Source organism: Heteronotia binoei, chromosome 2 (assembly GCF_032191835.1).
Source record: "Heteronotia binoei isolate CCM8104 ecotype False Entrance Well chromosome 2, APGP_CSIRO_Hbin_v1, whole genome shotgun sequence".
Classification (NCBI taxonomy): domain Eukaryota; kingdom Metazoa; phylum Chordata; class Lepidosauria; order Squamata; family Gekkonidae; genus Heteronotia; species Heteronotia binoei.
The window spans coordinates 201,303,330-201,326,647 of record NC_083224.1 but is presented as its reverse complement, the minus strand read 5'-3'; the positions used below and the strand labels follow the sequence as shown (position 1 = coordinate 201,326,647).

General features: G+C 48.2%; 1 protein-coding gene across 1 annotated transcript in view; it reads left to right on the top strand.

Moving 5' to 3' along the window:
- Positions 1–20,423, top strand: part of PWWP3A (PWWP domain containing 3A, DNA repair factor) — a 32,276-nt gene extending 11,853 nt beyond the window's left edge. Inside the window, exons 6-14 of the mRNA XM_060233447.1 lie at positions 191–322; positions 1,688–1,758; positions 5,068–5,147; positions 7,221–7,281; positions 10,898–10,973; positions 13,687–13,737; positions 14,378–14,808; positions 17,316–17,404; positions 19,413–20,423. Of these exons, the coding sequence (XP_060089430.1) occupies positions 191–322; positions 1,688–1,758; positions 5,068–5,147; positions 7,221–7,281; positions 10,898–10,973; positions 13,687–13,737; positions 14,378–14,808; positions 17,316–17,404; positions 19,413–19,488 (1,067 nt within the window). The 3' untranslated portion in view covers positions 19,489–20,423. The remainder of the gene's footprint in view (positions 1–190; positions 323–1,687; positions 1,759–5,067; positions 5,148–7,220; positions 7,282–10,897; positions 10,974–13,686; positions 13,738–14,377; positions 14,809–17,315; positions 17,405–19,412) is intronic.
- The last annotated feature ends 2,895 nt before the right edge of the window (positions 20,424–23,318 follow it).

Here is a 23,318-nt window from a genome sequence, read left to right as displayed (position 1 = left end):
AAGAGCTGACCAAGTTCTTTTTTGTAAGCTCTTGGAGGATTGGCTACATCGGGTGGGGGAGTGGCTTGATATGCAAAAGAACTCCTGCTAGAATTCCACCCCTGCACACAACACAGACTAGGGAGGGGGTATTTCTGTCATGTCCGGGTTGCGTATAAAGCAAGGTGATGCGTGTTTATTGCTTCGCGAGCAGGCTTCGAGTCTCCCTTGGAGGCAGCACGGAGACTTAGTCCAACCGGAGAACTATGCCTCAGCTCAGCTTTTGTGGATGAAGAGGCAGCTGACGATGAAGAAGAACTCCCTAGTATCCTCCTGCATCAAGGTGAAGGAGGGATCCATTCCCATTTGACCTTTAGCTGTATTGGGAGTGATATTTCCCACCGTTCCGATTTAGAATTGGGGGGGTTCGGGGTGTCTCTGTGTGCCCCTGCCCATGCACTGAGGAGGCAGGAATGACCCACCCTGGCCATCGCAGCCGCGCTTGGGAAAGCCCCGCTTCCATGCAGAATGGCCCGAAGGCCCCCGCCACCCCTAGCCTGCTGCTGACTAAACCCAGATTATGGGCTGCCTGATGCTTACCTTTCTCAGCTTGTGTCACCCCAGTTACGCCGCTCCTTTATGTTAGAAAGACTCAACGTTTTACCCTCAGCAGTACTGTCTGGGAGGTTTGCCGACATCCCTTATCACAGGAGTGTCAGACATGCAGCCCGAGGGCCGAATCAGGCCCCCGAAGGGCTCCTATCAGGCCCCTGAGCAACTGGCTGTCATCTGCTTCCTTCTCCCTCTCACTTGCTTCCTTCCGCATCACAGCTTATTTTGCAAGGCTTGCTCAATTGCACAGGGGCTACAGAGCACAGCCTCTTATTTTCTCCATTGGCTGAGGCTCCTCCCTTGGGGAGGAAGCGTGGAGGTAAAGTTTGCTTTGCCAGGCTCTCTCAATTGTACAGCAGAGCTACTGAGACAAGCCTCTCTTCCTTCTATTGGCTGAGGCTCCTCTCCCTCCTGGTTTCCTGGAAAGAGCCACAGCTTCCTTTGCCCAGTTCCCTGGATCCCATGGGAGAGATACAAAGAAAGCACCTTTAAGACCAATGAGTACTAATGTTTCAAGCATGTTTTATTTTAGGATTTTTTAAAAAAAACAACAACAACAACTTTAATTGTGTGTGTGTCTTTGTCCTTTATAAAGTTTATATCTCTGCTACCTAATTGGTATACACACAGCTCAGTCCGACATGACTCGGCCCAACGAGGTCTCATTTAGGTCAGATCTGGCCCTCACAACAAATGAGTTCAACACCCCTGCCTTATCAAGAAAGAGTCTGCCCATGTAATGGAAGGCACTTCGAAACAGTCACCCATGTCTTACTTCACTGTGGTTTTTTTATAAGGAAGCGCAGGACTGTATGATCAAACCTATCCTGTCTAAGCTTTATGGATTATCTGAGGCGAAGTTAGTTTTCTTTCTGCTGTCTGACCGATGTTCCCATATCACAAGCCTAGTTGCAAAGTACCTTTTGGCTGCCATAACAATCAGGGAGCAAAAGACTAGCTCCCTTTCTTGATGTCCGACTGGTTTTTATAACTGAAACTCTTATGTAAATTTGCCATGCTGTACTTTTTGTTGCTATGCCAATAAAGGTATTTGGATTGGATTGGACTAAACCCTGTCTGTCTGTTGTGCCTCTAGAGCCTTGCTCGATGGAAGCGGGGATGCTGGTTTGGTGCAAGTTCTCAAGATACCCCTACTGGCCTGCCGTGGTGAGAACTCTTTTGCCGTAGCCTTTTGCTTACTGATCCATCTTGCCCTTACTCCGAGACGGGATGCGGAGGGCTTCCCCCTGCCGTTCATCAGTCGTAGAGGAAGAGTCCTGGATCCCTCAAAAAGTTCACATCAGGGGTGGGGAACCTTTTTTCTGCCAAGGGCCATATGGATATTTATAACATCATTCACAGGCCATAAAAAATTACCAATTTAAAAAACAGTGCTCCGCCGAGGGAGAATGATTCAGGCCAGCAAAATTAATGCAAATAATTGTTCTATTTGAAGTCATGTGGAGAGTGCCTAATCTGGCGCTCACACACACACACACACACTGACCGCTGCCCTAGACAAATGCATAGGTCTGGGGCTTTTTTGTAGAAAAAGCCCAGCAGGAACTTAGTAGCATATTAGGCCACACCATCTGGGATAATCAAGTGCAAAGTGAACTGTGACAGTAACTTTTCCAGGCCCTACAGCAATTCTGGCCGGCCGGCCAGGTCCCAGGGAGGCTGCCGCACAGTACATCTGGGCCCTGTGATCCCTGCCTGGTCCTGGGGAGGCTGCTGCACAGTGTGGCTGGGCCCTACGATCCTCGCTGGCCAGCCAGGCCCCAGGGATGTTACCACATGGTTCGGTTCAGCCCAGCAATCCCTGAGGGCCACATATGGCCCTTGGGACAGAGGTTCCCCACCCCTGGTTTACATGCTCTCCTGGAGTGTCTTGTTTCATCTTCATAGAAGGTTCCATGTGGCTTTTCATTTTGGAGTCCAGCTAAAAAAGTGTATCGCTGTCCTCCCCTTCCTGCTTTTTCTCCACTTGTGTCCTCGTGACCCTCTGAAGTCCAGCACTTGCCTGCCTTGAAGGTTTCTCCCTCCTTCCTCAGTGGGGCAGAATCCTCTCTTGCTCCACTTTGTTCCACTCTTCTTCCCCTTCTTTGCCTCTCTCCTTGTAGCTTTCTGGGGCTGGTGGATAAGGAGCCATTTGTGCTTCTTTGTAATCACAGAGAGACCAGGGAAATGGAAGGAGGGGGAAGTGGGAGGGGGACGATTAAACTTCTGCCCCCAAATTTCAACTGGCCGGGCCTTTGTAGGTCAGGATCTGCTCTAGAAGCCAGTGACATCCATACTTAAAATCAGGGCTTTTTTTGTAACAGGAACTCCTTTGCATATTAGACCACTCCCCCCCCCCCGATGTAGTCAATCCCCCAAGAGCTTTCAAGGCTCTTCATACAGGGCCTACTGTAAGCTCCAGGAGGACTGGCTACATCAAGGAGGCATGGCCTAATATGCAAAGGAGTTCCTGCTACAAAAAAAGCCCTGCTTAAAACACACACACACACAAACACCCCACCATCCTGAGAAGGGGACAGCAAGCTTGGATGGAAGAGCAGGCTATGTGGATAAAATAAGACAGGCCAGGACGGACTTTCTGCCTATAATTAAGCAACACCAACACCATGCTGGGAATTATTAGGAAGGGAATTGAAAACAAATCAGCCAGTATCATAATGCCCCTGTACAAATCGATGGTGCGGTCTCATTTGGAGTACTGTGTGCAGTTCTGGTCGCCGCACCTCAAAAAGGATATTATAGCATTGGAGAAAGTCCAGAAAAGGGCAACTAGAATGATTAAAGGGCTGGAGCACTTTCCCTATGAAGAAAGGTTGAAACGCTTGGGACTCTTTAGCTTGGAGAAACGTCGACGGCGGGGTGACATGATAGAGGTTTACAAGATAATGCATGGGATGGAGAAAGTAGAGAAAAAAGTACTTTTCTCCCTTTCTCACAATACAAGAACTTGTGGGCATTCGATGAAATTGCTGAGCAGACAGGTTAAAACAGATAAAAGGAAGTACTTCTTCACCCAAAGGGTGATTAACATGTGGAATTCACTGCCACAGGAGGTGGTGGCAGCCACAAATATAGCCACCTTCAAGAGGGGTTTAGATAAAAATATGGAGCAGAGGTCCATCAGTGGCTATTAGCCACAGTGTGTGTGTATATATAAAATTTTTTGCCACTGTGTGACACAGAGTGTTGGACTGGATGGGCCGTTGGCCTGATCCAACATGGCTTCTCTTATGTTCTTATAAGCAAAATAATTATCTCTTCTAGGACACATTCAGAAAAGCCTGTCATGATTTGCTTCTTAGCTGAAGATATTTCTCTTGCCTCTTGTTACTAGTAACACTGAAAGGGTGACAATATTTTAAATGTCAATCAGTGCCCTCCGTTGGCTTTAAAACCCTTTCTTGAAAATGGGGGGAGGAGGGGATTGTACCCCTGTTACATCAGAGTTGTAGTTGCACACAAAAATTTATACCCTGAATTAAACTTTGTTGGTCTTAAAGGTGCCATGGGTACCAACAAAGTTTAATTCTGGGCATAAGCTTTTGTGTTGCCTGCGTTGGTGTTGTGCTAGTGTGCATGCCCACAAAAGCTTACACCCAGAATTAAACTTTGTTGGTCTTAAAGGTGCCAGTGGACTTGAACTTTGTTCTTTTGCTTCAGGCTACCCACCTGAATCTGGGGTCTTAGTCTGACATATTTCTCCCAGTAGGCTATTCCATTACCCTGGAATAGTATCCAAGAAAGACCACATTCTGGCTTTCAGTCTCTTAAATGTCACTTTTCTGGAGATGAGTGCTGGCAAATAGAGCCCCCCCCATATAAGCCCCTCTGGGTTCTGAGGTCAGCTGAATAACATCTTGTGATCTCTGGTCTTAAGGATGCCCAACTGGCTTCAACAAGAGCCAGGGCCTTTTCAGTCCAGGCCCCCACCTGGTGGAATGAGCTCCTACTGGAGATCCGGGCCCTGCGAGACTTATCTAAGAAGGAGCTCTTCCGCCAGCTTTTATTTGATCCAACAGGTGTCCCCTGGAGTCATTGCTGCCCCCAGCACCTTACCATCTAGGTGCTTATGCTATGCTGAACATTACCAGCCTATATGTGGTTAGGACTTGTTGCCAATGATGTGGATGATGGTTTCTGTAATTCTGTACTTATGATATTACTTAGCTTGTGAGATAGGGCAGGTCTAAATCGAAAAATTAAATTAATAGGACCGGATGCCTTTATGCCTGGCTTGTAGGTTTCCCCAGAAGCATTTGACAGGCTAAAGACAGCCATGCTGGAGTATGTCGGTATTTGTTCCAGTTCAGCTGGGTACTTGTGTTTTTGATTTTAAACATATTTGTGGCTTTAGAAAAAGGACTTCAGAAACTGCGCTCCAGCCTCGGGCAGTGTGAGACTTTCTCTTTAAAGAACAAACCAACAAGTTTCACTTCTGGATTTGTTTTCCAATAGGTGAAAAGCGTGAAGCAGAAAGCTAAGAAGGCCAGCATACAGTTCGTAGAGAAGCATATGAATGACAAGAAATCCAAAGGGTAAAGACCACGGGTCAAAGATTCTTGCTAAATTGGCTTCTGATGCATCCTGCCTTTAGTGATAAAAACAACATAACCACCCTGCATAGGCTGCAAATTATAAATTTAAATAGCTTGGCAGAAATTAGAAAATACACATTGTCAGGGCTTTTTTTGTAGCAGGAACTCCTTCGCTTATTAGGCCACACACCCCAATGTAGCCAGTCCTCCTGGAGCTTGCAGCAGACCCTGCACTAAGAGCCCTGTAAGCTCTTGGAGGATTGGCTACATCAGGGGTGTGTGGCCTAATATGCAAAGGAGCTCCTGCTGCAAAAAAAAGCCCTGCACGTGATGATGAGCTAATCACAGCATCACTAAGATCATGTAGCGCAATAAATAAGTCCCATATGGGTAGCTTAATCACCTTAGCGTTATAGAAGATCTGATGCTTCCGTGTCCATACGTATGTCCTTTACACGGGTAGAAACATGAACAGATCCTCGTGTCTGAGAGATTCACCAGTTCCTTCCATGGACTGTGCTGAGAACAGAACACCTTGTCTGAAAAGGGACCATCAGTTCTTTTCTTTCATATCTTAACAGGTCCCGAGGTAAAGTTCTGTTTCGGGCAAATCTACCTTTCTTAGAGGTTTTATCCTTGAAGTCCCCAGGCACTAAATTCCACATATTCATTATTCTTCGGGTGAAGAAGGACTTCTTTGTTCTAAGCCTACTGCATTGAACTAGACCCTTGGTCTGTCAGGATTAATAGCAACTACTCAAACTGGCTGTGGTTCTCTAGGGTCTCAGTGTCAAGCATGCAATTTTCAACAGAACCAGTCCTTGAGTTGAAACAAAGTATGGTTTCTTGATAATCCATGCGGCTCTAGTGAGCGGGGTATTGGAACTGATACAAAGTAACAGTAGAATGCATACAAAGGAGGCCAAACTAAAAATAACTAGAGAACAGGCCTTCTCTATAAAAGCACCCCAATGGTGGAACCAGCTGCCGGAAGAGGTGCGGCCCCTACGGGACATTAGCCAATTCCGTAGGGCGTGCAAAACCGCCCTCTTCCGGCTAGCCTTCCAAGATGGAGCCTGAAATAAACATCACGCCATCATTAACATTAATATAACTGAGATAGCAATGAGATGAGACTATTTTAGACTGATTTTAGACTGTTTTATATTATGTAAAAATTTAATGGTAAATTGTAAATTGTATTGAAATGTATAATTGTTTTATTGTTTAACATGGCTTTTGCCACACCTTGTAAGCCGCCCTGAGCCTGCCTCGGCAGGGAGGGCGGGATATGAATAAAATTTTATTATTATTATTATTATTATTATTATACTTAAAGATGGCACATCAAAGGTTCTCTAAACATTGCTACACATTCTAAACAAGCCCATATTCACGTGTGAAAGTTCACACAGTAACTTCCTTATCTCCCCTGTGGTTATTCTTCCCGGGCCCAAGACTAGCCTGGGAAACTGTCCCTGGAGGCCTTATCTTCAAAGAGCAAATTCCTGCATTTGTTAGTGAAAGCGAAAGAGGCGCAAAAGCTCTGTCTCTGCATTTCCACTTTGATGAGCCCAGGTTTAATTTAGAATAGTAAAATCTCTATAATATATTGGTTTTATTCATACAGTAAAAGAGAGATTAAACAATGCTTGACACTCAGGCAGAGGTCTCTCGCCTCTCCTACTGCCAGGTCCTTTTAACTGGAGATGCCGGGGACTGAACCTGGGGCCTTCTGTATGCAAAGCAGAGGCTCTACCACTGAGCCACAGTCCCTCATTGCTCCAGTATGCATCAAAGGGTTTAAAATGGAATGTGCTAATTTTCAGAGAACAGCTGTGGTGATGTAGTGAGTTAGAGTATTGGAAAAGGGCCCTTCGAGACCTGGATTTAAATCCACAGTCTGGCATGAAGCTTGTTGGGAGACTTTGTTTTTGCTCTTTCCTCCTCTCCTACTTGATGGGTTGGTGCAAGGATGAAATTAAGGAGGGCGTATCCTGCTCTGACATCTTTGGAGAATGGCATAGAATGGCAGGGAACAAAATAATCTTTTCTCCCTCTTGTTTCACGCAGTCTCTTCGTCTCTCTCAGAAACCTAAAGCACTTTGACTGTGAGGAGAAGCAGATGCTGATCGTAAGTGCAGTGGGAACACACATGCGCTTGGGGAGTGTGGAGGGTGCTGATGTGCCTTGGGTTGCCAAGTGCCTCTGCCGCTGTGGTGGGGGGGGGGGGGGACTCCTCTCACATGCAATGTTGACGTCACCCAGAAGTGACATCATCTCGCCAGGCACGTCGCACTGGGGATGCTCTAGGATCCGCGGTCAAGACTCTACGGTGCCAAAATCTCTAGCCCTGTTCTGTGGCACCATAGAGTTTTACCACGAATCCTAGAGCATCCTGAGCGTGATGTCATCACTTCTGGGTGACATCATCATGCAGGGCACGTCGCACGGCGAGGGGGCTCTTTGGGGGCGGGGATCCCCCTGCGGCCTGCTCCACACTGGTGGGTTGGGGCCCCCCCAAACCAGGGGATCCCCTGTCTCGGCGGGAGCTTGAGTAATCCTAGAGCACCACAGGAGCAAAACCATCCATACAAAACAAACTGGAAAATAACGAACCGCTATTCCAAAACCCAGAGTTCTTAAGCAGCAATTGCACAATGTTAGAATGGAAAAATATAGATTTTTTCCTCTCCGTGCTTGGTGCTGTGTGAAAGCGATCCCATGTGAACCGACAAGTGGGAGATGCCTCTTCGAGAAGGGTTCCATCCGAAGCAGTAACACAGGCGAGCGTTGCTGTCAGAGGCTGTTTCTGCACCCACCAGTGCAAAATGGTTTTGTGGAACGAGTGAAGCTTTAATGACGCTGCTTGGAATTTGAGGAAAGGAACCATCAGAGAAGATGAGAGGTTACATTGCACGGCATCACTGCAAGCACCGGCACTTTAATTTATCCGCAGGAGCGGGCGAGCTGTCTTTAAAGCGCTTGAAGTCAGGAATTGGCATGCATATGTGGAACTTTGAATTTTGAACTCGCACACCTGTGGGATTTTGAATCTGTAGCATTTTCTATCTTGCTATATTTTTGTTGTTCAGTTGCACAGTCGAGTCCGACTCTTTGCGACCCCATGGACCAAGTCACGCCAGGCCCTCCTGTCTTCCACCGTCCTCCGAAGTCTGCTCAAATTCGTGTTTGTTACATCGGTAAAGCTGTCTAGCCATCTCATCTTTTGCCATCCCCTTCTTCTTTTGCCTTCTGTCTTTCCCAGCATCAGGGTCTTCTCCAGGGAGTGCGCCCTTCTCATTGGGTGGCCAAAGTATTTGAGCTTCAGCATCTGACCTTCCAGGAAACAGTCAGGCTTGATTTCCCTTAGGAATGACTGATTTGATTTTCTTGCATTCCAAGGGAATCTCAAGAGTCTTCTCCAGCACATCTCAAAAGCATCTATTCTACTGTGATTAGGGTTTGTAGAATCTTTCGGGCTCAAGTGCCGTGTTCAACTGGAGAAAGTTTTCCTTCCAGATGTTTCGTTCTCGGCCTCGGAGAACATCCTCAGTGGAGTTGCAGCCGGAGCAGGCGCTCTGACCTTGGCTGCTGTCAGAGCGCCTGCTCCGGCTGCAACGCCACTGAGGATGTTCTCTGCAGCCGAGAACGAAACATCTGGAAGAAAAACTTTCTCCAGTAGAACACGGCACTTGAGCCCGAAAGATTCTACAAACCCTAATGATGTTACCAGCCATGAAAACCTGAAATCTTTGATATTCTACTGTGCTTGGCCTTCCTTATGGTCCAGCTCTCACAGCCATACATTACTACTGGGAATACCATTGCTTTGACTATACAGACTTTTGTTGGCAGGGTGATGTCTCTACTTTTTATTATAATGCCCAGGTTCTCGATAGCTGTCCTCCCAAGGAGCAAACGTCTTTTAATTTCATGGCTACAGTCACCATCTGCAGTGATCTTGAATCCCAGAAATGTGATGTCTGTCACGACTTCCATGTCTTCCCCTTCTATTTGCCAAGGTGTGATGGGGCCAGATGCCATGATCTTAGTTTTTTTGATGTTGAGTTTCAAGCCTACTTTTGTCCTCTCCTCTTTCACCCTCAACAAGAGGTTCTTTAGGTCCTCCTCACTTTCTGCCATTAGAGTAGTGTCATCTGCATATCTGAGATTGCTGATGTTTTCCCCAGCAATCTTAATTCCGGTTTGTGCTTCATCCAGGCCAGGATTCTGCATGATGTACTCTGCATATAAATTAAATAAGCAGGGAGACAATATACATCCTTGTTGAACTCCTTTTCCTATTCTAAACCAATCAGTTGTTCCATATCCCGTTCTGACAGTTGCTTCTTGACCCTTATACAGGTTTCTCAGGAGACATGTGAGGTGGTATGGTACTCCCATTTCTTTAAGGACTTGCCACAGTTTGTTGTGATCCACACAATCAAAGGCTTTAGCATAGTCTATGAAACAAAAATAGACGTTTTTCTGATATTCCCGTGCTTTCTCCATAATCCATCGAATGTTGGCAATTTGATCTCTAGTTCCTCTACCTTTCTGAAACCCAGCTTGAACTTCTGGTAGTTCCCGATCTACATACTGCTGAAGCCTAGCTTATAGGATCTTTAACATGACCTTGCTGGCATGTGAAGTGAGTGCAATGGTTTGATAGTTTGAATATTCCTTGGCATTACCCTTCTTTGGGACTGGAATATAAAACAATCTTTTCCAATCCTGTGGCCACTGTTGCGTTTTCCAAATTTGTTGACATAATGTGTGCATCACTTTAACAGCATCATCTTTTAGGACTTTGAAAAGCTCAACTGGGATACCATCAACTCCGCTCACTTTGCTGTTAGTAATGCTTTCTAAAGCCCATTTGACTTCACTCTCCAGGATGTCTGGGTCAAGGTCATCGATTTCGCTGTCATGGTTGTCCGGGACATTGAGATCCTTCTTGTATAATTCTTCTGTATATTCTTGCCACCTCTTCCTGATCTCGCCTGCTTCTGTTAGGTCCCTACCATTTTTGTCCTTTATCATGGCCATCTTTGCACGAAACGTTCCCTTGATTTCTCCAATTTTCTTGAATAGATCTCTTGTACTTCCCTTTCTATTATTTTCCTCTATTGCTTTGCATTGTTCCTGCAGGAAGGCCTCCTTATCTCTCCTTGCTGTTCTCTGGAAATCTGCTATATTACCCTATGTGAATCGGTGTTTAATATATTGAATTCAAGATTTTTCCATTTTAACATTGTGTAATTGGTGTTTAAGAACTCTGGTTTTCGGAATAGCGGTTTGTTATTTTCCACAGTTTGTTTTGTATGGATGGTTTGCTTGGTGGGAGCTTGACAGCCGTAGGTGTGATCCTGTAGCAGGCAGGGGGAGGGGTTAGTTTGGTGTACTGGTTAAGTGTGCAGTCTCTTATCTGGGAGAGCCAGGTTTGATTCCCCTCTCCTCCACTTGCACCTGCTGGAATGGCCTTGGGTCAGCCATAGCTATCACAGAGCTTGTCCTTGAAAGGGCAGCTGCTGTGAGAGCCCTCTCAGCTCCACCCACCTCACAGGGTGTTTGTTGTGGGGGAGGAAGAGAAAAGAGATTGTGAGCCACTCTGAGACTCTTGAGTGGAGGGCGGAATATAAATCCAATGTTGTTGTTGTCTTCTGCTGCTTCTTCTAAATTGAAAAGAAGTCCTGCTTAGCCCCAGAGAAGACGGCCTGCCTCTACCTTTCTGTTTTCCCTCCTAGGATAAAGCCAGGGAGGGCCATTGGGATGAAATCAACTGGTGCATCAACCTGATCACAGACTATAGAATTCGAGTAGGTAAGACGATGGGGCAGTGCCTTCTGTTCCATGAAACGTCCCTTTTTTAAAAGCAAGAAGAGGACAGGTTGCATTCCCCTTCTCGGGTGGGTAACGCAGGGTTATAGCTACAGGGAGAACATGGAAGCAGTGCAACCCCCCCCCCCCCCCCAAATAATGCCATGCCCCATCTAGCTTTTCAAAAATCTCTAGCTCTGTTCATTGGAGAGATAAGGAGCAAATATGTCAGCAGTTTTTCTTTGGGTTGCCTGGAAAGGAATGGAGAAAGAGCTAGAGGGGTGGAGCTGAGTTAGAGAGCTAGTTGGGTGTCATGGTTAAGTGCACGGACTCTTATCTGGGAGAACTGGGTTTGATTCCCCACTCCTCCACTTGCACCTGCTGGAATGGCCTTGGGTAAGCCATAGCTCTTGTAGGAGTTGTCCTTGAAAGGGCAGCTGCTGTGATACCCCTCTCAGCCCCACTCGCCTCACAGGGTGTCTATTGTGGGGGAGGAAGGGAAAGGAGATTGTAGGCCACTCTGAGACTCTGTCCTTGAAAGGGCAGCTTCTGGGAGAGCTCTCTCAGCCCCACCTGCCTCACAGGGTATCTGTTGTGGGGGAGGAAGGAAAAGTAGAGGAGATTGTGACTGCTCTGAGATTCAGAGTATAGGGTGGGATATAAATCCAATATCATCTTCTTAGTTAACTCTGTTTTTGCTCATCCACTCTGTTCCATCACCTTTTCTCCCCAAGATTTTTGCTCCCTTCTTGTTTTTCTTTAATCTCTACACTGTCCCCCTCCAAAAAAAATTACAAATGCATGCCTTTTCTCTCAGATGCAAGGCATGTATCGGCAGCCCCCTCAGGCACCCGTTGATGGAACAAGCTTTGACTCGCCACCTTCTTTCCCTCCCTTTTGCAGGCCTCTGAGTTCCTTGTGCCGCAGTCCCTTGCTTAGATGCAGAAGCCCCTGGCGTTCTTCTTTCCAAAGCTGGCTGCCTTCTGCATCCAGTGAAAATTCACTCTTCGTGCCTGAAGGGGACTGCTGCCCCTCACGTGTTTTTGCCCTGTACTTTTGCTGTGCTCAGCTTCCACAGGAGTTCACGACACTTAAATCAGGGGTGTCGAACTCATTTATTAGGCGGGCCGGATCTGACATAAATGAGACCTTGTCGGGCTAGGCCATGCACGTCATAAAATGTAACAGGGAGCAGAGATAGAAACTTTATAAAGGACACAGACAAACACAATTAAAGATCTTTTAAAAAAAAACATGCATAAAACATTAGCACTCATTGGTCTTAAAGGTGCTTTCTTTGTATCTCTCCCATGGGATCCAGGGAACTGGACAAAGGAAGCTCTGACTCTTTCCTTCCTTCCCCAAGGGACCAGGAGGGGGAGAAACCTCAGCCAATAGAAGGAAGAGAGGCTTGGCTCACTAGCTCTGCTGTGCCATTGAGAGAGCCTGGCAAAGCAAGCTCTGCCTCTCCCCCTTCCTCCCCAAGGGAGGAGCCTCAGCCAATGGAGAAAATAGAGGCTTTGCTCTGTAGCTCCTGTGTGGTTGAGCAAGCCTGGCAAAGCAAGCTGTGATGAAAAGGAAGAAGGAAGCAGATGACAGCCAGTTGCTTGGGGGCCTGATTTGGCCCCTGGGGCACATGTTTGACACCCATGGTTAAAAGGGTTTCAACGGGGGTGTTGAAGTCATTTGTTATGGGGGCTGTATCTGATATAAATGAGATCTTATTGGGCCAGGCCATGTGTGTCATAAAATGTAATGCCAGGAGGTGGAGATATAAACGTTATAAAGGACATAGGTGCTTTCTTTTTTTTTTAAGAGGTGCTTTCTTTGTATCTTTCCCATGGGATTGAGCTCTGGCTCTTTCCCTCCCTCCCCAGGGGATGAGGAGGGGGAGGAGCCTCAGCCAATATAAGGAGGAGAGGCTTGGCTCAGTATCTCTGCTGTGCAATTGAGAGAGCCTGGCAAAGTAAGCTCTCCCTCTCCCCTCTTCCTCCCCAAGGGAGGAGCCTCAGCCAATGGAGAAAATAGAGGCTTTGCTCTGTAGCTGCTGTGCAACTGAGCAAACCTGGCACAGCAAGCTGTGACGCAGAAGGAAGCGAGAGACAGGGAGAAGGAAGCAGACTTGCTCACAGGCCTGATAAGAGCTCTCCGGGGGCCTGATCCAGCCCCTGGGCCGCATGTTTGAGACCCCTGGGTTACAATATGGTGGGAGTTTGGGTGCCATGAATCATCCTTGGTGGGTGATGGTACTCTCTAGGTTTGGGCTCTTAGGGGGAGGGTAGAGAAGAAGCTGAAGATGAGCTGTGGGGCTGGGTGATGGTAAAAACACAGGTCAGCGGAGATGCTGGCGGCCCCTCCCTCTGAAGTAGCCGCTTTCCCTTGCACGTCGTCCTACTAGATAGATCCAGGCCGGCAGCCGTGTTGGTCTGAAGCAGTAGAACAAAGCAGGAGTCAAGTTTCACCTTTAAGACCAACAAACTTGGTCTTAAAGGTGCAACTTGACTCCTACTTTGTTACATTGTCCTACTGTGATTGTGCCAGAACTGTGGAACTCTGCTTGGATGCATCTAGCTGTAGGTTGCTTTCAGTCTAAGTTTCCATTTCAGAGAGGGCAGCAACCCAACCCCCCCCCCTCCCCGGCAGCGATGGTGAGTGGCGAAATCTCCCTGCTGCGAAGCTGTAGCTAACTCAAAGCTCTCTCTCACTCCCCCCCCAGGCTGTCATTCTTTCACTGGCACCCTTTTGGAGTACTGTGCTGACGATATGAGTGAGTATGCTTCAGAATATGAGCCCCAGCTCTGGTTTCCCTCTGGAATCTCCTTTCTGCTTCAAAGCCCACGAGCTGAATGCAGTGCCTGACCCCTCTCCCAGCCCCACGGGGAACGTGTAGTCCAAAAACCCCAAAGGGGAGGCTGTGAAGTTTCCTTTGCGCATGACCTCAGGCAAAGATCTTTCACATCACCTCCTACTCGAGCTGGAGATGCTGGGGATTGAACCTGGGACTTTCTGCATGCCAAGCAGAGGCTTTTCCGCTAAGCCATGGCCCCTCCCAATCCCAGAGGTGTTTTGCAAGTATCCCAAAGCAGACCTCTGCTCTATTGCTGGCAGTTGGGTGATCACAGTCCTGTTTGGGTAGATTTAGTGAGAGCCAGTTTAGTGATTGTGTGGACTCTTATCTGGGAGAACTGGGTTCGATTCCCCGCTCCTCCACTTGCACCTGCCTTGGGTCAGCCATAGCTCTTGCAGGAGTTGTCCATGAAAAGACATGGAGAGAACTCTCTCAGCCCCGCCTGCCTCATAGGGTGTCTGTTGTGGGAGAGGAAGAAAAAATTCAAAATAAAATACTACTAGGTGACTTCCCATGATATATGAAAATTTGATGTTCATCCTTTTATTTTTCTTTCAAGGCTACCCGGTTAGAAAAGAGACCTATCACGACTTATCCCAGATGATCTCCCCACAAATAGAGGAAGTGAACTCTGAAGAACCTCCACCTGAGGCCACTCCCCCCAAGCCCACCAAGAAAGTCCTTCCTGACAGGACAAGAGCAGCCAGGGACAGAGCCAACAAGAAGATCGTGGAGTTCATCGTGAAGGCCAAGGGGGCCCACGAGCACCTCCGAGCCATCTTGGAGAGCAAGAAGCAGTCGCTGTGGCTGAACAAGTTCCTCAAGGCGCCTCCGTCTGTGACCTCCATCGAGACCTACCTGGAGGACGAGAACCAGCTGGACCTCGTGGTCAAATATTTGCAGGAGGTTTACCGGGAAGTCGATGCTGAACTGCTGCCGCTCATCAACGGAGACAGCGTCAAATTCATCTTGGATGTCCTTTTTCCAGAGGTAAACGAATCACAGTTGCAGCTGAGGGGCAGTAAAAACTCTGAAGCGCAGCATTGGGAAGCAGCATCAGAGTCTTGGATCAGACCCTTGGAAGACCCTTGGCTTCCAGGGCGAGCAACTGGTTGGCCAGTGTGTAAGGCAGGATGTTGGATTAGATGGACCACTGGTCAGGTCCAGTGGGGCTCTTCTTGTGTTTTTACGAGGGCCTTAGCCTCTCTGCCCTGTTGTTGGCCCTCCAGAGGAACTGGTTGACCACTGTGAGACAGGATGCTGGGCTAGATGGACTCTCGGTGGTCTGATCCAGCAGGGTCTTCTTATGTTTTTATGAAAGTCTTAGTCTCTGTGCCCTGTTGTTGGCCCTCCAGAGGAACTGGTTGACCACTGTGAGACAGGATGCTGGGCTAGATGGACCTTCACCGGTCTGATCCATCAGGGTCGTCTTATGTTTTTATGAAAGTCTTAGCCTCTCTGACCTGTTGTTGGCCCTCCAGAGGAACTGGTTGACCACTGTGAGACAGGATGCTGGGCTAGATGGACCCTCACCGGTCTGATCCATCAGGGTCGTCTTATGTTTTTATGAAGGTCTTAGCCTCTCTGCCCTGTTGTTGGCCCTCCAGAGGAACTGGCTGGCCACTGTGTGAGACAGGATGCTGGACGAGATGGACCACTGGTCTGATCCAGCAGGGCTGTTCTTATGAAAGCCTTGGCTTCTGTGCTGTGTTGCTGGACCTTCAGAGGAACTGACTGTGTGAGACAGGATGCTGGACTAGAGGGACTCCTGGACCAATCCAGCTAGGTTTTTCTAGTTTATACATTCTGTGTCCTGTGTTTGGTTCACCCCACCTTTCCTGGACTAAACCTGGGTGACTTGCCGAAGATCACCCAGCGAGCTTCATATTTCCGCAAGAGTTCCAGCCCAGGTCTGCTGGAGAGCCAGTTTGATGTAGTGGTTAAGTGCACAGTCTCTTATCTGGGAAAACCAGGTTTAATTCCCCACTTCTCTGCTTGCAGCTGCTGGAATGGCCTTGGGTCAGCCATAGCTATCGCAGGAGTTGTCCTTGAAAGGGCAGCTTCTGGGAGAGCCCTCTTAGCCCCACCCGCCTCACAGGGTGTCTGTTGTTGGGGGGAGGAAGATAAAGGAGATTGTAAGCCGCTTTGAGTCTCTGATTCAGGGAGAAGGGCGGGGTATAAATCTGCAATTCTTCTTCTTCTTCTTAACTGCTTATCCACTACCCCTCATTAGCTTTCTTTATAATGATCTAGTTTATTTGAATTTATATACTGCCTGTTCAAAGTTATACATACTTGACTAACCAGTAAAATACCACCATTGGAGGACAAGCCATCAGTAGAGAAGTTGTCCCGTAATTAAAAGTCTGTTGAAATTTTTTTTAAAGAAGTCTGCTGTCTTCTAAAGATGACCATCAATGGAGCTGGGGGAAGGGCATCCCAGAGCCAAAGAGAGCCGCAGCCAAGGATGTCTTTGCCTCCATGGCCCTCCGCTTGGCTTTCTGAAGGTGGAGGGAATACAGCACCAGACTCGCAGGACACACAACGGCTTTTAAAGTGTAGGACCAGCATCTTTAAAGCGTAGGACCAGAGCTAGTTTGGTATAGTGGTTAAGTGCGCAGATTCTTATCTGGGAGAACCGGGTTTGATTCCCCACTCCTCCACTTGCAGCTGCTGGAATGGCCTTGGGTCAGCCACAGCTCTTGCAGAGCTGTCCTTGAAAGGGCAGCTTCTGGGAGAGCTCTCTCAGCCCCACCCACCTCATGGGGTGTCTATTGTGGGGGAGGAAGGGAAAGAAGATTGCAGGCCGCTCTGAGACTCTGTCCTAGAAAGGGCGGCTTCTGGGAGAGCTCTCTCAGCTCCACCCGCCTCACAGGGTGTCTGTTGTGGGGGAGGAAGGGAAAGGAGATTTCAGGCTGCTCTGAGACTCTTTCCTAGAAAGGGCGGCTTCTGGGAGAGCTCTCTCAGCTCCACCCGCCTCACAGGGTGTCTTTTGTGGGGGAGGAAGGGAAGGAGATTGTAGACTGCTCTGAGTCTCTGATTCAGAGAGAAGGGCGAAGTATAACTCTGCATTCTTCCAGGCTTGTTCTCCCTCCCCTCACCCCTTAATGCAGGGAGGTTTCAGCCGCACAGCTTGACCCTCCTACTGCCGTGGGTTGGGTGAGCGTGGTTGCGTCAAACAGGTTCCTTGGCTGCAGCACAGCTTGTTCTTCCCTTCCCACAGCTTCATTGCAGCTGACAGTGGGAGGGATTTTAATACTGTGATGGAGGGGGGGTGTTGGGAGTGTCACAGCATAACTGCCTGGTTTTAAGGCCCTTCCGTTGGAAGGGACCATATCCAGGTGGCCTGTTTGGCCCCCACCTCTACGATTCGAAGTGAGGCTTGAGGGCCCAGCCCACATAATTCTTCCTTCCTCCAAGCAGTCTGGAATTTGTTTCTCGGTTGAATGTGCCAGCCTTTTAAAAGAGGGCTTTCTCCTTTTGTGTCTCCCTACCAGGCAATCATATATGCCATTTCAGCTGTGGATCGGATTGACTACAAGAAGGCGGAAGAAAAATACATGAGGGGGCCGTTGCTTGGCCAAAGGTATTTGGTTTAAAATTGAATTACTCTGCATTCACGGAAGTGAGTTTGAGTGTAACTTGTCATGGAGACTTTCTCTCCTCTCCAGTTTTTATCCTACCCTTTCCCGGAAGAGTTGATCTATGCACTTCCCCTTCTCCATTTTAGCCTTGTCAAACACGCAGCCCAAGGGCCGGATTAGGCCCTGAAGGGCTCCTGTCGGGCCCACAAGCAACTCCCTGTCATCTGCTTCCTCTCTCTCTTGCCTCCTTCTGCATTACAGCTTGCTTTGCCAGGCTTGCTCAATCACACAGGAGCTGTAGAGCAAAGCCTCTATTTTCATCCCTGAGCTAAGACAAAGATTGTGAGCCAGAGGCTAAAAATTGTGAGCTAGCTCATGCTAACTCCACTTAGAGGGAGCACTGCTTTGACCCTGTGCACTGGGATTTTGGTACACTCAAACTTTCTTTTGTATCCTGCCTGGAGCTTAGGGCAGTGTACGTAGTTCATTCTACCTCTGTCTTACACTTATAACTCCTCCACTTATAAACTCCTCCAGGAGCTTACGGTAGGCTCTGTATGAAGCTCTTGGAGGATTGGCTACATCAGGATTGTGTGGCCTAATATGCAGATGAGCTCCTGCTAGAAAAAGAGCCCTGGTTATAACTACCTTGCAAGGTAGGCTAGTCTGAGAGAGAGAGACCAGCTCATGGTCACAAAGACTGAGTGAGGATTTGGATCTGGATTTGTCCAGTCTTAGGGCTGACTTTCGAAGCGCTATGCTACACTGGTACCAATTCGCACACAGCTTACCCCGTGGTCACATCCGTGTTCTCTGCGCAGCGTCCGTCGGATTTCCCACTATCTGCGCCAGAGTTACAGGAAGTGCCGCGGCTTTTGCGTAGCAAACAAACTGGATTTTAGCGGTTTACGTTTGCTACGCAAAAGCCGCGGCACTTCTTGTAACTTCGGCTCAGATAATGGGAAATCCGACGGACGCTGTGGAGGGAACAGGAATGTGACCCCGTGGTAAGCTGTATGCGAAAACGGTCCCAGTTTACGTTTGCTATGCAAAAGCCGCGGCACTTCCTGTAACTCCGGTGCAGATAGTGGGAAATCTGACGGACGTTGCGCAGAGAACAGGAACGTGACTGCGGGGTAAGCTGTGTGCGAAATCAGCCTGGCTTTTTGTAGTCAGGGGGAAAAAAATTCTGCCAGTACCATCTTCTGCTTTCTTCTGGGTATGCGTTAAACAACAAAAGCCAGGGGTGTCGAACTCATTTTGTTATGAGGGCCGAATCTGATATAAATGAGACCTTGTTGGGCTGAGCTATGCGTATACTTACTTAGCAGAGATATAAACTTTATAAAGGACATGATTAAATATTTTTTTTAAAAAAACTTAAAACATGCTTAAAACATTAGCATTTGTTGGTATTAAAGGTGCTTTCTTTGTATCTCTCCCATGAGATTCAGGGAACTGGGCAAAGAAAGCTCTGGCTCTTCCTTCCTTCCTTCCTTCCTTCCTTCCTTCCTTCCTTCCTTCCTTCCTTCCTTCCCTCCCCAGGGGACCAGGAGGGGGAAGGAAGAGAGGCTTGCCTCAGTAGCTCTGCTGTAAGATTGAGAGAACCTGGAAAAACAAGCTCTACCTTCCCCTCTTCCTCCCCAAGGGAAGAAGCTCAGCCAATTGAGAAAATAGAGGCTTTGCTGTGTAGCTCTTGTGCAGTTTGAGCAAGTCCTGCAAAGCAAGCTATGTTGCAGAAGGAAGCAAGAGAGAGGGAGAAGGAAGCAGATGACAGTCAGTTGCTTGGGGGCCTGATAGGAGCCCTCCGGGGGCCATGTTTGACACCCCTGACATAAGCCATTCCCACTATGAAACTGAACCTGTTGTATCACCGTGTTCAGCACAGACGTTGGGAATCTCATTTTGCGGTTGACTTCTTTTGCGTGCTTCATTCAGCGGATCTGGGAAGCCTCTTTAGGTTTACAGTGGTTGTTTAAAAAAACATGTATATTTCTTTGCTTCCTTCAGGGAAAAGGAGATATTCGAAGAGAATCTTCGGAAAGAAAAGGAAGCGAGGCCTGCAGCAGCCGACCCCCTCTCCTGAAGAGGCCTCGTGAATCCGGCTGCCGTTTCCTTCCAAGTTCTTGGCGGGGCCCAACCTGTGTACATAGAAGAGATGGAATCACAATTATTTTGTACATGAAATATATTCCTTTTTTAATGTTTATAATATATATATAAATATAAATATTTGTCTATTTGGTGGTTCAGTGAGGGATCAAATCCTCGTACCACCATAACTGTCTCTCTCCCCCCACCCCCCACAATAATTCAAATTGCATTTTGTTAGAAGGATGAAGATTCAGGCCAGGCTGTCTGGCCTGCCTTCTCTGTCTGCTCCCCCCCCCCCCTTCCTGGGACTGGCCAGAATTAATGGCCTCGCTTCGGGGATCAATATCTTGTGTACTCCCCCCCCCTTCCATGAGTGGGCAGTTGCTTTCAATGGAGATGAGATTTTTTTTTCAGAAGGCAGGTTTGCTTCTTATGGTAATTTGCACCTTTCTTTTACACACACACCCCTTTCTAATCCTACCCCCCCTCCACCAAGTTGCCCGTGGTCAGACAGATTTGCCAGATACGTGAAACCTTACAGAAGCCTACCGGCAGTGGGGTTAGAAAACACACCGGCAACAATAACCCACCATCAACTCTCCTGTGTGTATGCTGGAGCGTCTCTAGCTTAGCTGAATCCTGAGTCGTGCTTCCAAAGCCCCACAGCCACATGGTCATCTCCTGAATTCTATCTCCCACCACCACCAAATGCAACTCCATCCATCCCAACAGCTTAGGAGGAGGCAGCTGGCAACAAAAAAACGGCTCGTAAGCTGATGCTTTGGCTTGGGACTCCCAGCGCTGCTTAAAATCCATTTGACTTCCGGGATTAATTTGCCAGGCTTGTTGTTCATTCCTGCAGCAGCCTACCTTTTAAAATGATTTTTAATGGACGATTTGCAGATAATAAACTATCATTCTAAGTGGTCTCTGTGCTTATTCTAGTTTTGTGGTGGAACAAGAGCAGGGAATTCTGCTGAAGGCTTTCTTTCACTCGTCTCTCTTGGAAGCACTTTGCAGGCCTCGTTTTGGGCAGGAGCTCACAGGAGCAGAGCTCCAGAACCTCTAAATTTTATTGTGCTCTTTCTTTCTTAAAGGTAAAGGTGCAAGCACCAGTTGTTTCCGACTCTGGGGTGACGTCACATCATGACGTTTTCACGGCAGACTTTTTATGGGGTGGTTTGCCATTGCCTTCCCCAGTCATCTACACTTCCCCCCCAGCAAGCTGGGGACTCATTTTACCAACCTCGGAAGGATGGAAGGCTGAGTCAACCTGGGGCCGGCTACCTGAACCCAGCTTCTGCTGGGATTGAACTCAGGTCGTGAGCAGAGAGCTCGGACTGCAGTACTGCAGCTTTACCCCCCCCCCCCAAAAAAAAACTTGCTTCTGGGCTCCATTGTCCAACCCCCTCTGTGAGAATTTTGCTGAATTCTAAGCTCTGGCAAACTTTCTAATATTTCCCTCGCAACAAATGGGGAAAGAACCAGCTGATAGAAATCTTCATCACACCGCTGTGGCAACATGGCAGAAAGTTATTTTAAAAGTATGACGGGAGGGAGGTTTTATTATGACGATTCTAATTCAAGAAGCATTTGAAGGTCTGTGCCGAGCTGATAGAATTTAGTCCACCTTCCGGTGATGTCAGGGGGTGTGGCCTATGCAAATGAGTTGTGCTAATTAGCTCCGGCACCTCTTTTGCTACAAAATGGCCCCGCCGCCTGCAGGCACAGTGATGGGGAGGGCTGTTGTTGCTCTGAGCATAAAGGTTGGCTTGGGGGGGGGGGGCGGCAAGAACTGGTTGGAGTGGGGCTAGCTTGACCGTGACGAAGCTGAGAAGCTGGCCCAGGGGGCCGCTTTGCTGTATCCTCCCCAGGAGCCCACGGCACTCCTTATTCCGCAGGCATTTTGAAATATTTTCTGTTTGGTTCTCGGGCAAGTGGGTGGGGAGACAAGGCCCCTGCTGTTCTTAACTGAAGTAAACCTTAGCTACCATCAGAGAATCATAGAGTTAGAAGGGACCTCCAGGGTCATCTAGTCCAACCCCCTGCACAATGCAGGAAACTCACAAACACCTCCCCCTAAATTCACAGGATCTTCATTGCTGTCAGATGGCCATCTAGACTTTGTTTAAAAACCTGCAAGGAAGGAGAGCCCACCACCTCCCGAGGAAGCCTCTTCCACTGAGGAATTGCTCTGTCAGGAAGTTCTTCCTAATGTTGAGCCGGAAACTCTTTTGATTTAATTTCAACCCATTAGTTCTGGTCCTACATTAAGCAAGTATAGCTACTCCTGGCTTAAACAGTTAAAATGAGATCTGCCATGGTCATAGAAACATAGAGTTGGAAGGGACCTCCAGGGTCATCTAGTCCAACCCCCTGCACAATGCAGGAAACTCACAAACACCTCCCCCTAAATTCACAGGATCTTCATTGCTGTCAGATGGCCATCTAGACTTTGTTTAAAAACCTGCAAGGAAGGAGAGCCCACCACCTCCCGAGGAAGCCTCTTCCACTGAGGAATTGCTCTGTCAGGAAGTTCTTCCTAATGTTGAGCCGGAAACTCTTTTGATTTAATTTCAACCCATTAGTTCTGGTCCTACATTAAGCAAGTATAGCCACTCCTGGCTTAAACAGTTAAAATGAGATCTGCCATGGTCATAGAAACATAGAGTTGGAAGGGACTTCCAGGGTCATCTAGTCCAACCCCCTGCACAATGCAGGAAACTCACAAACGCCTCCTCCTAAATTCACAGGAGCTTCATTGCTGTCAAACGGCCATCTAGCCTCTGTTTAAAAACCTCCAAGGAAGGAGAGCCCACCACCTCCCGAGGAAGCCTCTTCCACTGAGGAACCACTCTAACGGTCAGGAAGTTCTTCCTAATGTTGAGCTGGAAACTCTTTTGATTTAATTTCAACCCATTGGTTCTGGTCCTACCTTCTGGGGCCACAGAAAACAATTTCACCCCATCTTCTAGAGGACAGTCCTTCAAGTACTTGAAGATGGTGATCAGATCACCTCTCATCCGCCTCCTCTCCAGGCTAAACATCCCCAGCTCCTTCAACCTTTCTTCATAGGACTTGGTCTCCAGACCCCTCACCATCTTCGTCGCCCTCCTCTGGACCCCTTCCAGTTTGTCTAGATCCTTCTTAAAATGTGGGGCCCAAAACAACACAAGACTCCAGGTGAGGTCTTACCAGAGCAAAGCGATACCATCACATCACGTGATCTGGACACTACTTCTGTTGATACAGCCCAAAATTGCATTTGCCTTTTTAGCCGCTGCACCACACTGTTGAGTCATGTTCAGCGTTGTGTTCAAGTTCATCATAGTGCTTTTCCCTGCCCTGGATGGCCCAGGCTAGCCCGATCTCATCGGCTCTCCGAAATGAACTAGAATCGGCTCTGGTTAGTACTCGGATGGTAGACCAACAAGAAGTAGTGTTGGTTTTGATACTCCGCTTGCCTCGACTCTTAAGGGGTCTCAAAGCGGCTTACAATTGCCTTCCCTCCCCCCTCTGTACAACATGGTGAGGCAGGCGGGGCGGAGAGAGTTCTGAGAGAACTGTGACTGGCCCAAGGTCACCCAGCGGGCTTCCTGTGGGGGAGGGGAGGGGAACTCAAACCTCCAGATTAGAGTCTGCCGCTGTTAACCACTACACCAGGGGTGGGAAACCTCCGTCTTGAGGGCTGTATACGGCCCTCGAGGTCACTTGGTGTGTCCCTCGGGGATTGCTGGGCCGAACCGAGCCATGTGGCAGCCCCCCTGGGGCCTGGCTGGCCAGTGAGGATCGTGGGGCCCAGCCACGCTGTGCAGCTGGAGA